Source organism: Phaenicophaeus curvirostris, unplaced genomic scaffold (genome assembly GCF_032191515.1).
Source record: "Phaenicophaeus curvirostris isolate KB17595 unplaced genomic scaffold, BPBGC_Pcur_1.0 scaffold_344, whole genome shotgun sequence".
Classification (NCBI taxonomy): Eukaryota; Metazoa; Chordata; class Aves; order Cuculiformes; family Cuculidae; genus Phaenicophaeus; species Phaenicophaeus curvirostris.
In genome coordinates this window covers 1-14,544 of record NW_027206945.1, presented here as the reverse complement: position 1 = coordinate 14,544, position 14,544 = coordinate 1, and the positions used below count along the sequence as shown (strand labels likewise).

Here is a 14,544-nt window from a genome sequence, read left to right as displayed (position 1 = left end):
CCTGTCCCTCCCCATGTCCCCCCCATGTCCCCAATCTCCTCCCCGTGTCCTCCTGTCACCCCCTCATGTTCCCTCTGTCCCTCTGTGTCCCCTGTGTCCCCTCAATCCCCTCCATGACCCCCTGTCCTCCCTGTGTCCCCATGTCCTCTCTCTCCTGTCCCTCCCCATGTCCCCCCGTGTCCCTCTGTCCCTCCCTGTGTCCCCGTGTCCCCTCAATCCCCTCCATGTCCCCCCGTGTCCCCATGTCCTCTCTCTCCTGTCCCCCCCCATGTCCCCCTGTCACCCCCACGTTCCCTCTGTCCCTCCCTGTGTCCCCCTGTGTCCCCTCAATCCCCTCCATGTCCCCTGTGTCCCCCCTGTGTCCCCACGTCCTCTCTCTCCTGTCCCTCCCCGTGTCCCCCCATGTCCCCCTGTCACCCCCGTGTCCCTCTGTCCCTCCCTGTGTCCCCTCAATCCCCTCCATGTCCCCCCTGTGTCCCCATGTCCTCTCTCTCCTGTCCCTCCCCGTGTCCCCCTGTCACCCCCACGTTCCCTCTGTCCCTCCCTGTGTCCCCTCAATCCCCTCCATGTCCCACCCTGTGTCCCCACGTCCTCTCTCTCCTGTCCCTCCCCGTGTCCCCCCATGTCCCCAATCTCCTGCTCCCCGTGACCCCTGTCACCCCCACGTTCCCTGTGTCCCCTCAATCCCCTCCATGTCCCCCCCATGTCCCCACGTCCTCTCTCTCCTGTCCCTCCCCATGTCCCCCTGTCACCCCCCTGTGTCCCTCTGTCCCTCCCTGTGTCCCCGTGTCCCCTCAATCCCCTCCATGTCCCCCCTGTGTCCCCACGTCCCCTCTCTCCTGTCCCTCCCCCTGTCCCCCCGTGTCCCTCTGTCCCTCCCCGCGTCCCCCCGCGTCCCCCCTGACCCTGTCCCCCCACCCCCACCCCAGGTGACACGGGGGACCCCGATCCCCCCGAGGAGGACGCGGAGGCGGCTCAGGCCGAGGCGGCCGACGGGGACATGGACGGCGAGGCCGAGGCCGACGCCGTGGTGCTGGCCGGCCAGCCCGAGGGCCTCAGCACCCAGGAGATGCAGGTCAGGGGGGGCCCCGAACCCCAAAATCCACCTTTGTGACCCCAAATTCCCCTCCTTTAACCCCCCGAAACCCTCTCAAGGTGGAGAACGAGCTGGAGGATCTCATCGACGAGCTGCTGGAGCGCGACGGCGCCGCCGGCAACAGCACCATCATCGGTGAGAACCCCCAAAACGCTCCAAACCGAGGGCTTCACCCCAAAATCTTAACCCCCCCCCGCTTCAGATTTTGGGGGGACCCCCCCTAAGGGTGTTTTCTAACCCCCCCGAAACCCAAGTGAGTCGCTCGGGCGAGGACGAGTCGCAGGAGGACGTCTTGATGGACGAAGCTCCTTCCAACCTCAGCCAGGCCTCCACGCTGCAGGCCAACCGCGAAGGTTTGGGGGGCTCCGCCTGGGGGTTTTGGGGGGTCCCGGAGGAGGATTTTGGGGGTGCAGGACGAAGACGCTGAGGTCCCCTCGTTGTTCTCCTCGGCGAAGATTCCATGAATATCCTGGATCCCGAGGACGAGGAGGAGCACACGCAGGAGGAGGACAGCAGCGGCAGCAACGAGGACGAGGACGACAGCCAAGACGAGGAGGAGGAGGAGGAGGAGGAGGATGAAGATGACCAGGTGGGGCCCCCCCCAAAAAAGTCCTGGGGTCACCCCAAAATCTTGGGATCCCCCTCCCCCACAAATCCTGGGATCCCCCCCCCACGATGCCTGGAGGCCTCTCCCAAATTCTTGGAGCGCCCTCCAAATCGTGGGATCTCCCTCAAATCCTGGGGTCCCCCCCAGTTCCTGGGGTCCCCCCCCGAATCCTGGGGTCCCCCCCAGTTCCTGGGGTCCCCCCCCAATTCCTGGGATCACCCCCCAAATCCCAGGATCCCCCCGAATTCCTGGATCACTCCCCAAATCGTGGGATCTCCCTCAAATCCTGGGGTCCCCCCTGGTTCCTGGGGTCCCCCCCAATTCCTGGGGTCCCCCCCGATTCCTGGGGTCACCCCCCCAAATTCCTGGGTCACCCCCCAAATCCTGGGATCTCCCCCAAATCCCAGGATCCCCCCAAATTCCTGGGATCTCCCCCAAATCCCAGGATCACCCCAAATTCCTGGGATCACCCACCAATTCCTGGGGTCACTGGAGATCCTGGGGTCACCCCCCCAAATTCCTGGGTCACCCCCCAAATCCCAGGATCCCCCCAAATTCCTGGGATCTCCCCCAAATCCCAGGATCCCCCCAAATTCCTGGGTCACCCCCCAAATCCTGGGATCTCCCCCAAATCTCAAGATCCCCCCGAATTCCTGGGTCACCCCCCAAATCCCGGGATCCCCCCAAATTCCTGGGATCTCCCTCAAATCCCAGGATCCCCCCAAATTCCTGGGATCTCCCCCAAATCCCAGGATCCCCCCATATTCCTGGGTCACCCCCCAAATTTTGGGCTTCCCCCCCAGTTTCTGGGGTCACCTCCCAGATTCCTTGGATCCCCCCCAAATCCTGGGTCACCCCTAATTCCTGGGATCCCCCCAAATTCCTGGATCGCACCCCAAATCCTGGGATTTCCCCCAAATCCAGGGATTCCTCCCCATTTCCCGGGTCACCCCTGATTCCTGGGGTCCCCCGGTCACATTGGCGCCATTTTGAGTCAATTTTACCTCATTTTGGGTCAAATTTCCTGATTTTGGGTCAAGTTACCTCATTTTGGGTCACGTTCCCCTCATTTTGAGTCAATTTTACCTCATTTTTGGTCAAATTACCTCATTTTGAGTCAATTTTACCTCATTTTGGGTCACGTTTCCCTCATTTTGGGTCAAGTCACCTCATTTTGAGTCAAATTTACCTGATTCTGAGTCAATTTTACCTCATTTTGAGTCAAGTTACCTCATTTTGGGTCACATTCACCTCATTTTGGGTCACGTTTCCCTCATTTTGAGTCAATTTTAGCTCATTTTGAGTCAAGTTACCTCATTTTGAGTCAAGTTTACCTCATTTTGGGTCAAGTCACCTCATTTTGGGTCACATTTCCCTCATTTTGAGTCAATTTTACCTCATTTTGAGTCAATTGTACCTCATTTTGAGTCACGTTTCCCTCATTTTGGGTCACATTTCCCTCATTTTGGGTCCTGTTTCCCTCATTTTGGGTCACGTTTCCCTCATTTTGAGTCAATTTTAGCTCATTTTGAGTCAAGTTACCTCATTTTGAGTGGAGTTTACCTCATTTTGGGTCACATTCACCTCATTTTGAGTCAAGTTACCTCATTTTGAGTCAATTTTACCTCATTTTTGGTCACATTTCCCTCATTTTGATTCAATTTTACCTCATTTTGAGTCAATTTCACCTCATTTTGAGTCAAATTTACCTCATTTTGAGTCACATTCACCTCATTTTGGGTCAATTTTACCTCATTTTGAGTCACATTCACCTCATTTTGGGTCACGTTTCCCTCATTTTGGGTCACGTTTCCCTCATTTTGGGTCACGTTTCCCTCATTTTGGGTCACATTTCCCTCATTTTAAGTCAATTTTACCTCGTTTTGGGTCACGTTTCTCTCATTTTGAGTCAATTTTAGCACATTTTGAGTCGAGTTTACCTCATTTTGGGTCACATTCACCTCATTTTGAGTCAATTTTACCTCATTTTTGGTCGAATTACCTCATCTTGGGTCAAGTTACCTCATCTTGGGTCACGTTTCCTTCATTTTGAGTCAATTTTACCTCATTTTGTGTCAAGTTATCTCATTTTGAGTCAAATTTACCTCATTTTGAGTCAATTTTACCTCATTTTGGGTCACGTTTCCCTCATTTTGGGTCAAGTCACCTCATTTTGAGTCAATTTTACCTCATTTTGAGTCGAGTTATCTCATTTTTGGTTACGTTTCCCTCATTTTGGGTCACGTTTCCCTCATTTTGGGTCACATTTCCCTCATTTTGAGTCAATTTTACCTCATTTTTGGTCAAGTTCACCTCATTTTGAGTCAAGTTACCTCATTTTGAGTCAATTTTACCTCATTTTGAGTCAAGTTACCTCATTTTGAGTGGAGTTCTCTCATTTTTGGCCACGTTTCCCTCCATTTTGGGTCCCGTTGTCCTCATTCTGGGCCCGCTCTTCCCCTCAGGACGACGAGGAAGGGGAAGAGGGCGAGGAGGAGGAGGACGACGACGATGGCTCCGAGATGGAACTGGACGAGGATTACCCGGACATGAACGCGTCCCCCCTCGTTCGCTTCGAGCGCTTCGACCGCGACGACGACCTCATCATCGAGTTCGACAACATGTTCTCCAGCCCCAGTACGGAGCCCAATTCCTCCTTTTCCCATGGATTTTGGGGCTCCCTCACCACAAATTCCCCCCCAGGCCCCCCAATTCCTCCTTTTCCCATGGATTTTGGGGTCCCCCACCACAAATTTCCCCCCCAGCCCCCCAATTCCTCCCCTCCCCATGGATTTTGGGGTTCCCTCATCACAAATTCCCCCCCCAGGCCCCCCAATTCCTCCCCTCCCCATGGATTTCGGGGTCCCTCACCACAAATTCCCCCCCCAGCCCCCCAATTCCTCCCCTCCCCATGGATTTAGGGGCTCCCTCATCACAAATTCCCCCCCAACCCCCCCAATTCCTTGTTTCCCCATGGATTTTGGGGGTCTCATCACTAATTCCTCCCCTCCCCATGGATTTTGGGGGTCCCTGAGCACAAATTCCCACCCCCCCAGCACCCCAATTCCCCCCCGGTCTCCCAATTCCTCCCCTCCCCATGGATTTTGGGGTTCCCTCATCACAAATTCCCACCCCAGGCGCCCCAATTCCTCATTTCCCCATGGATATTGGGGGTCTCATCACTAATTCTTCCCTTCCCCTTGGATTTTGGGGCTCCCTCATCACAAATTTCCCCCCCAGCCCCCCAATTCCTCCTTTTCCCATGGATTTCGGGGTCCCTCACCACAAATTCCCCCCCCAGCCCCCCAATTCCTCATTTCCCCATGGATTTTGGGGGTCCCTCACCACAAATTCCCCCCCCAGCCCCCCAATTCCTCCTTTTCCCATGGATTTTGGGGTCCCTCACCACGAATTTCCCCCCCAGCCCCCCAATTCCTCTCCTCCCCATGGATTTTGGGGCTCCCTCATCACAAACGCCCCCCCAGCTCCCCAATTCCTCGTTTCCCTGTGGATTTTGGGGCTCCCTCACCACAAATCCCCCCCAATTCCTCCGTTCCCCATGGATTTTGGGGCTCCCTCACCACAAATCCCCCCCCAGCCCCCCGCTATCGCCTCCCATGCCCCGTTGCCCCCCCAAAACGCTGATTTCCCCTCTTTTTCTCCCCCCGGGGCAGCCGACATCCCTCCGTCTCCGGGGAACATCCCCGCCAGCCACCCCCTGCTGGTCCGTCACGCCGACCACGGCTCGCTGGCCCTCGGCGCCGGCGCCGCCACCACGCGCCTCGCGCAGGGCCTGGGCCGCAGCCAGCGCACCCTGCGCCAGCTCACGGCCAACGCCGGACACACCATCCACGTCCACTACCCCGGCGCCCGGCAGCCCAACCCGCCCCTCATCCTCCAGCGGTGAGAAACGCGCTCCCCGAACCCCTCCTCATCCTCCGTGTTCCCTCCGGGACCTCCTCGTTCCCTCCAGAACTTCCTTGTTCCCCTCCAGGACCTCCTCGTTCCCTCCAGAACCTCCTTGTTCCCCTCCAGGACCTCCTCGTTCCCTCTAAATTCAGCCCAGGGAACCTCTCCAGAACTTTCTTGTTCCCTCCAGAACCTCCTTCTTCCCTCCAAAACCTCCTTTTTCCCCTCCAGAACCTCCTTTTCCCCTCCAGAACCTCCTTTTTTCCTCCAAAACCTCCTTGTTCCCTCCAAAACCTCCTTGTTCCCCTCCAAAACCTCCTTGTTCCCCTCCAGAACCTCCTTGTTCCCCTCCAGGACCTCCTTGTTCCCTCCAGAACCTCCTTGTTCCCCTCCAGGACATCCTCGTTCCCTCTAAATTCAGCCCAAGGAACCTCTCCAGAACTTTCTTGTTCCCTCTAGAACTTTCTTGTTCCCTCCAGAACCTCCTTCTTCCCTCCAAAACCTCCTTTTTCCCCTCCAGAACCTCCTTGTTCGCCTCCAAAACCTCCTTGTTCCCCTCCAAAACCTCCTTCTTCCCTCCAGAACCTCCTTGTTCCCTCCAAAACCTCCTCGTTCCCTCCAGAACCTCCTCGTTCCCTCCAAAACCTCCTCGTTCCCTCTAAATTCGGCCCAAGGAACCTCTCCAGAACTTTCTTGTTCCCTCTAGAACTTTCTTGTTCCCTCCAGAGCCTCCTTGTTCCCGCCCGAACCGCCTTTTTCCCTCCAGAACCTCCATGTTAGCCCCAGAACCCCAAATTCTCACCAGGAGCCTCTCCAGAACTTTCTTTTTTCCTCCAGAACCTCCTTCTTCCCTCCAGAACCTCCTTGTTCCCCTCCAGAACCTCCTTGTTCCCCTCCAGAACCTCCTTTTCCCCTCCAGAACCTCTTTTTTTCCTTCAAAACCTCCTTGTTCCCTCCAGGACCTCCTCGTTCCCTCTAAATTCGGCCCAAGGAACCTCTCCAGAACTTTCTTGTTCCCTCTAGAACTTTCTTGTTCCCTCCAGAGCCTCCTTGTTCCCGCCCGAACCGCCTTTTTCCCTCCAGAACCTCCATGTTAGCCCCAGAACCCCAGATTCTCACCAGGAGCCTCTCCAGAGCTTTCTTTTTCCCTCCAAAACCTCCTTCTTCCCCTCCAAAACCTCCTTCTTCCCTCCAGAACCACCTTTTTCCCTCCAAAACCTCCTTGTTCCCTCTAGAACCTCCTTGTTCCCCTCCAAAACCTCTTTGTTCCCCTCCAGAACCTCCTTCTTCCCTCCAGAACCTCCTTGTTCCCCTCCAAAACCTCCTTCTTCCCTCCAGAACCACCTTTTTCCCTCCAAAACCTCCTTGTTCCCTCTAGAACCTCCTTGTTCCCCTCCAAAACCTCTTTGTTCCCCTCCAGAACCTCCTTCTTCCCTCCAGAACCTCCTTGTTCCCCTCCAAAACCTCCTTCTTCCCTCCAGACCCTCCTGTTCCCTCCAGACCCTCCATGTTTGCTGTCCCCATCCCCTCGCTGTCCCCCTCGCTGTGTCTCTCTCAGGCTCCTAGGCCCCTTGGCGGTGGCGGCGGCCATCTTGGTGGCCTCTCTTGGTGGCAGCCGCGGCTGCAGGGCCGGGGCCGAGCCAGACCCTGTCCCCCCACGTCCCCCGTGTCCCCCTGTGTCCCCTCAGTGTCCCCGCGTCCCCTCGCTGTGTCTCTCTCAGGCTCCTAGGCCCGGCGGCGGTGGCGGCGGCCATCTTGCAGCCGAGCAGCAGCCGCGGCTGCAGGGCCGGGGCCGCGCCAGAGCGCGTCCCCCCGCGTCCCCCTGTCCCCTCAGCGTCCCCTCAACGTCCCCGCGTCCCCTGGCTGTCCCCCGCAGGCTGCTGGGCCCGTCGGCGGCGGCGGACATCTTGCAGCTGAGCAGCAGCCTGCCGCTGCAGAGCCGGGGCCGCGCGCGCCTGCTGGTGGGCAACGAGGACGTGCACATCATCGCCCGCTCCGACGACGAGCTGCTCGACGACTTCTTCCACGAGCAGGGCAGCGGCGGCAGCCAGGCCGGCGAGTCCCCGCGGGGCACCGCGACACGGATGGGGACACGGGGACACGGGGACGGGGACACGGGGACGGGGACACGGGCATGGGGACACGGGGATGGGGACACGGGGACGGGGATGGGGATACAGGGACAGGGATGGGGACACAGGGACGGGGACAGGAGGACAGGGATGGGGACACAGGGACAGGGACACAGGGACAGGGATGGGGACACAGGGACGGGGATGGGGACACAAGAACAGGGATGGGGACATGGGGACACAGGGATGGGGACACGGGGATGGGGATGGGGACACAGGGACAGGGACACAGGGACAGGGATGGGGACACAGGGACGGGGATGGGGACACAAGAACAGGGATGGGGACATGGGGACACAGGGATGGGGACACAGGGATGGGGATGGGGACACAGGGACAGGGACACAGGGACAGGGATGGGGACACAGGGACGGGGATGGGGACACAAGAACAGGGATGGGGACATGGGGACACAGGGATGGGGACACGGGGATGGGGATGGGGACACAGGGACAGGGACACAGGGACAGGGATGGGGACACAGGGACGGGGAGGGGGACATGGGGATGGGGACACAGGGACAGGGAGGGGGACATGGAGACGGGGATGGGGACATGGGGACGGGGACACAGGGACGGGGACACAGGGACAGGGATGGGGACACAGGGATGGGGACACGGGGATGGGGACACGGGGACGGGGATGGGGACATGGGGATATGGATGGGGACACGGGGATGGGGACACGGGGATATGGATGGGGACATGGGGACGGGGATGGGGACACGGGGACACGGGGACGGGGATGGGGACACGGGGATGGGGACACAGGGATATGGATGGGGACATGGGGACGGGGACACGGGGACGGGGACACAGGGATATGGATGGGGACATGGGGACGGGGATGGGGACACAGGGATGGGGACACGGGGACAGGGATGGGGACATATGGACAGGGATGGGGACATGGGGACGGGGATGGGGACACAGGGATGGGGACATGGGGACGGGGACACAGGGACAGGGATGGGGACACAGGGATGGGGACATGGGGACAGGGATGGGGACACAGGGATGGGGACACAGGGACGGGGACAGGAGGACAGGGATGGGGACATGGGGATGGGGACGGGGACACAGGGGTGGGGACACAGGGACGGGGACACAGGGACGGGGAGGGGGACATGGGGACGGGGATGGGGACACAGGGATGGGGACACAGGGATGGGGACATGGAGACAGGGATGGGGACACGGGGATGGGGACATGGAGACAGGGATGGGGACACGGGGATGGGGGGACAGGGATGGGGACATGGGGACAGGGATGGGGACACAGGGACGGGGACACAGGGACGGGGATGGGGACACGGGGATGGGGACGGGGACACAGGGATGGGGACACAGGAACAGGGATGGGGACACAGGAATGAGGACAGTAGGACAGGGATGGGGACACAGGGACAGGAACACAGGGACATGGATGGGGACAGGAGGACAGGGATGGGGACACAGGGATGGGGACATGGGGACGGGGATGGGGACACGGGGACGGGGACACGGGGATGGGGACACGGGGATATGGATGGGGACACGGGGATGGGGACAGAAGGACAGGGATGGGGGGACAGGGACAGGGATAGGGACATGGGGACAGGGATGGGGACACAGGGATGGGGACACAGGGACGGGGACAGGAGGACAGGGATGGGGACATGGGGATGGGGACGGGGACACAGGGGTGGGGACACAGGGACGGGGACACAGGGACGGGGAGGGGGACATGGGGACGGGGATGGGGACACAGGGATGGGGATACAGGGACAGGGACACAGGGACAGGAATGGGGACAGGAGGACGGGGCGGGGGACACAGGGCTGGGGACACAGCGGTGGCGATGGGGACCCGGGGACAGGCGTGAGGGGCCAGCGATGGGGCCGGGGGGGTGGGTCCCTCAGGCTGAGGGGACCCAGGGCTGGGAACGGGTGGGGGGGGGGGCTGGCACTGTCCCCAGTGTCCCCGCTGTCCCCGTGTCCCCGGGGCTGACGCTGTCCCCGCTGTCCCCGCTGTCCCCTCAGGGACCCTGTCGAGCATCCCGACGGCGCTGACGCGCTGGACCGAGGAGTGCAAGGTGCTGGACGCCGAGAGCATGCACGACTGCGTCGCCGGTCAGTGTCCCCACTGTCCCCTCCGTGTCCCCAACGCTGTCCCCGACGGCCCCTCGCTGTCCCCGACACCCCCTTGCTGTCCCCAACCCCCCCCTGGGGCTCCCAGGGCTCCCCCAGGCCCCCCCTCGTGCTCCCAACGTGTCCCCAGCGCCCTCCTCGGTGGCCCCAACGCCCTCCTCGCTGTCCCCTCGCTGTCCCCAGTGTCCCCCCGGGGTCCCCAGTGGCCCCACGCTGTCCCCAACACCCCCCCCAGGGCCCCCCTCGTGCTCCCAGCACGTCTCCCAACACCCCTCTAGTGTCCCCAACGCCCTCCTCGGTGTCCCCAGTGTCCCCCAGTGTCCTCTCGGTGTCCCCAACACCCTCCTCAGTGTCCCCCACGTCCCCCCAGTGTCCCCAAAATCCCCCTCAGTGTCCCCAGTGACCCCTCTAGTGTCCCCAAAGCCCTCCTCGGTGTCCCCATTGTCCCCCTCAGTGTCCCCAGTGACCCCTCTAGTGTCCCCAAAGCCCTCCTCGGTGTCCCCAGTGTCCCCCCAGTGGCCTCTCGGTGTCCCCAACACACTCCTCAGTGTCCCCCACATCCCTTCAGTGTCCCCAATGACCCCCCAGGGTCCCCAACATCCTCCTCGATGTCCCCAGTGTCCCTCCAGTGTCCTCTTGGTGTCCCCCACACCCTCCTCAGTGTCCCCCACGTCCCCCCAGTGTCCCCAGTGACCCCTCTAGTGTCCCCAACACCCTCCTCGGTGTCCCCATTGTCCCCCTCAGTGTCCCCAAAATCCCCCTCAGTGTCCCCAGTGACCCCTCTAGTGTCCCCAGCACCCTCCTCGGTGTCCCCATTGTCCCCCTCAGTGTCCCCAACACCCTCCTCAGTGTCCCCCACGTCCCCTCAGTGTCCCCAATGACCCCCCAGGGTCCCCAACACCCTCCTCAGTGTCCCCCACGTCCCCCCAGTGTCCCCAAAATCCCCCTCAGTGTCCCCAGTGACCCCTCTAGTGTCCCCAACACCCTCCTCGGTGTCCCCCACATCCCTCTAGTGTCCTCAACACCCTCCTCGGTGTCCCCCACGTCCCCTCAGTGTCCCCAATGACCCCTTTAGTGTCCCCAACACCCTCCTTAGTGTCCCCAACACCCTCCTCAGTGTCCCCAGTGTCTCCCCAGTGTCCTCTCGGTGTCCCCAACACCCTCCTCAGTGTCCCCCACGTCCCCTCAGTGTCCCCAATGACCCCCCAGGGTCCCCAAAATCCCCCTCAGTGTCCCCAGTGACCCCTCTAGTGTCCCCAACGCCCTCCTCGGTGTCCCCATTGTTCCCCTCAGTGTCCCCAGTGTCCTCTCGGTGTCCCCAACACCCTCCTCAGTGTCCCCCACGTCCCCCCAGTGTCCCCAAAATCCCCCTCAGTGTCCCCAGTGACCCCTCTAGTGTCCCCAAAGCCCTCCTCAGTGTCCCCAATGTCCCCCCGGTGGCCTCTTGGTGTCCCCAACACCCTCCTCAGTGTCCCCGACGTCCCTTCAGTGTCCCCAGAGACCCCTCTAGTGTCCCCAATATCCTCCTCGGTGTCCCCCACGTCCCCCCAGTGTCCCCAAAATCCCCCTCAGTGTCCCCAATGACCCCCCAGTGTCCCCAACACCCTCCTCAGTGTCCCCAAAATCCCTCTCAGTGTCCCCAATGACCCCCCAGGGTCCCCAACGCCCTCCTCGGTGTCCCCAGTGTCCCCCCAGTGGCCTCTCGGTGTCCCCAACACCCTCCTCAGTGTCCCCCACATCCCCTCAGTGTCCCCAAAGACCCCTCTAGTGTCCCCAACATCCTCCTCGGTGTCCCCCACGTCCCCCCAGTGTCCCCAGAATCCCTCTCAGTGTCCCCAATGACCCCTCTAGTGTCCCCAACGCCCTCCTCGGTGTCCCCAATGTCCTCTCAGTGTCCCCAAGACCCTCCTCGGTGTCCCCATTGTCCCCCTCAGTGTCCCCAGTGCCCTCCCCGGTGTCCCCAACACCCCTTTCAGTGTCCCCATTGTCCCCTTCAGTGTCCCTAATGTCCTTCCAGTGTCCCCAAAATCTCCTTCGGCGTCTCCGGTGTCCCCCTAGTGTCCCTAATGTCCCCTCCAGCGTCCCCAACACCCCCCTCAGTGTCCCCATTGCCCCCCATGTCCCCAGTGTCCCCCCAGTGTCCCCCCTAGGGTTTCACTTGCCCCCCCAGGGGTCTCCCAGCCCCCCCAAATCCCCCCTTTGCCCCCTCAGGAGTCCCCAAACTCCCTTTTCCCCCCGCCCAGGGGTCTCCCAGCCCCCCCAAATCCCCCCTTTGCTCCCCCAGGGGTCCCCAAACCCCCTTTTTTCCCCCCCAGGGGTCTCCCAGCTCCCCCAAATCCCCCCTTTGCCCCCCCAGGGCCCCCCCAGACCCTCTTTTTCAACCTCCCAGGGGTCTCCCAGCCCCCCCAAATCCCCCCTTTGCCCCCCCAGGGGTCCCCAAACTCCCTTTATTCCTCCCCCCAGGGGTCTCCCAGCCCCCCCAAATCCCCCCTTTGCCCCCCAGGGGTCCCCAAACTCCCTTTTTCCCCCCCCCAGGGGTCTCCCAGCCCCCCCAAATCCCCCCTTTGCCCCCCCAGGGGTCCCCAAACTCCCTTTTTCCCCCCCCCAGGGGTCTCCCAGCCCCCCCAAATCCCCCCTTTGCCCCCCCAGGGCCCCCCCAGACCCTCTTTTTCCACCTCCCAGAGGTTCCCCAGCCCCCCCGTCTCCCCCAAACCCCCTTTTCTCCCCTCTGGGGGTCTCTTACCCCCCTTTTTTCCCCCCCCAGTGGTGAAGGTTCCCATCCTGGCCCGCCTGGAAGCCCTGAGGGATGAGGAGCTGGACGAGCGACGCGAGAAACGCCGGCGCCAGGCGGCCGAGGACGAAGCCAAAGGCTCCGAACGAGGCCCCGAGGACAAAGACGCCCCCGACACCCAAGTGAGGGGCCCCCCACCCCCTAAAAATCATCGGGGGGGGGGGGGGTGGGGGGGCGCTTTGATCCCTTTTAACCCCCTTTTTTTCCTCCTTTCTCAATTCTTTCCAGCAGGACGCGGCATCCAAGGCCACCGGCGCCTCATCCGAGGTCACCCCCCCAGGTAAACCCCCCCAAAAATATAAAACCTGATAGCGACCCCCAAAAAATTCTAAATTCCACCCCCCCCTCTCGACCTGGCGCCCCGCGGGTTGAGGTAGTAGATTGTATAGTTGGAGGGTCACACCCCCGTCTCGGAGATAACTATACAGCCTACTGTCTTCCTCGCGGGGCGCGCCGCTCGCCTGCGCCCCTCGCTGAAAATGGGGGGGCCCGGGGGGGGATAGGGGGGGTTTGGGGGGAGAGGAGGGGATTTGGGGGGGAGAGAAGGGGATTGGAGCGGGATATGGGGGGGTTTGGGGGTTATCGGGGGGTTTTAGGGGGGAGAGAAGGGGATTGGAGAGGGATATTGGGGAGTTTGGGGGGTTATCAGGGGGTTTTGGGGGGACAGGAGGGGTTTGGAGCGGGATATGGGGGGTTTGGGGGGGGTTTAGGGGGAGAGAAGGGGGTTTTGGGGGGAGAGAAGGGGATTGGAGAGGGGTTTGGGGGGGGTTTTGGGGGAGAGAAGGGGGTTTTTGGGGGGAGAGGAGGGGATTGGAGAGGGATTTGGGGGGGGGTTGGGGGGAGAGGAGGGGATTTTGGGGGGGTTTAGGGGGAGAGAAGGGGGTTTTGGGGGGAGAGAAGGGGATCGGAGAGGGATTTGGGGGGGTTTGTGGGGAGAGGAGGGGATTTGGGGGGGTTTAGGGGGAGAGAAGGGGGTTTTGGGGGGAGAGAAGGGGATTGGAGCGGGATATGGGGGGGTTTGGGGGGTTATCGGGGGGTTTTAGGGGGGAGAGAAGGGGGATTGGGAGGGATTTTGGGGAGTTTGGGGGGTTATCAGGGGGTTTTGGGGGGAGAGGAGGGGTTTGGAGCGGGATATGGGGGGGGTTGGGGGGGGTGTAGGGGGAGAGAAGGGGGTTTTGGGGGGAGAGGAGGGGTTTGGAGAGGGATTTGGGGGGGTTTGGGGGGGGGTTTTGGGGAGAGGAGAAGGGGGTTTTGGGGGGAGAGGAGGGGATTGGAGAGGGATTTGGGGGGGTTTGGGGGGAGAAGAGGGGGTTTTGGGGGGGTTTAGGGGGAGAGAAGGGGGGTTTTGGGGGGAGAGAAGGGGATTGGAGAGGGATTTGGGGGGGTTTGGGGGGAGAGGAGGGGATTTTGTGGGGGTTTAGGGGGAGAGAAGGGGGTTTTGGGGGGAGAGAAGGGGATTGGAGAGGGATTTTGGGAGTTTGGGGGGTTATCAGGGGGTTTTGGGGAGAGGAGGGGTTTGGAGCGGGATATGGGGGGGGTTGGGGGGGGTGTAGGGGGAGAGAAGGGGGTTTTGGGGGGAGAGGAGGGGTTTGGAGAGGGATTTGGGGGGATTTGGGGGGAGAGGAGGGGATTTTGGGGGGGTTTAGGGGGAGAGAAGGGGGTTTTGGGGGGGAGAGAAGGGGATTGGGGGGGTATCGAGGGGTTTTGGTGGGAGAAAAGGGGGGTTCGGGGGGTTATCGGGGGGGTTTGAGGGAAGAAGGGGATTTGGGGGGGATTTGGAGCCATTTTGGGGTGATTGATGGGGGTTTGGGGGGGTAGAAGGATTGGGGGAGTTTCTGTTTTATTTGGGGGAGCGATTATGGGATTTTGGGGGGGGTTATGG

General features: G+C 61.1%; 1 protein-coding gene across 1 annotated transcript in view; it reads left to right on the top strand.

The window, feature by feature from the left end:
- The window catches only part of LOC138734968 (E3 ubiquitin-protein ligase HUWE1-like), a 97,342-nt gene extending 84,356 nt beyond the window's left edge, over positions 1–12,986 (top strand). The window contains exons 51-60 of the mRNA XM_069882798.1: positions 930–1,075; positions 1,156–1,231; positions 1,351–1,449; positions 1,552–1,685; positions 4,169–4,340; positions 5,378–5,606; positions 7,489–7,667; positions 9,764–9,853; positions 12,636–12,784; positions 12,891–12,986. Of these exons, the coding sequence (XP_069738899.1) occupies positions 930–1,075; positions 1,156–1,231; positions 1,351–1,449; positions 1,552–1,685; positions 4,169–4,340; positions 5,378–5,606; positions 7,489–7,667; positions 9,764–9,853; positions 12,636–12,784; positions 12,891–12,971 (1,355 nt within the window). The 3' untranslated portion in view covers positions 12,972–12,986. The remainder of the gene's footprint in view (positions 1–929; positions 1,076–1,155; positions 1,232–1,350; positions 1,450–1,551; positions 1,686–4,168; positions 4,341–5,377; positions 5,607–7,488; positions 7,668–9,763; positions 9,854–12,635; positions 12,785–12,890) is intronic.
- The last annotated feature ends 1,558 nt before the right edge of the window (positions 12,987–14,544 follow it).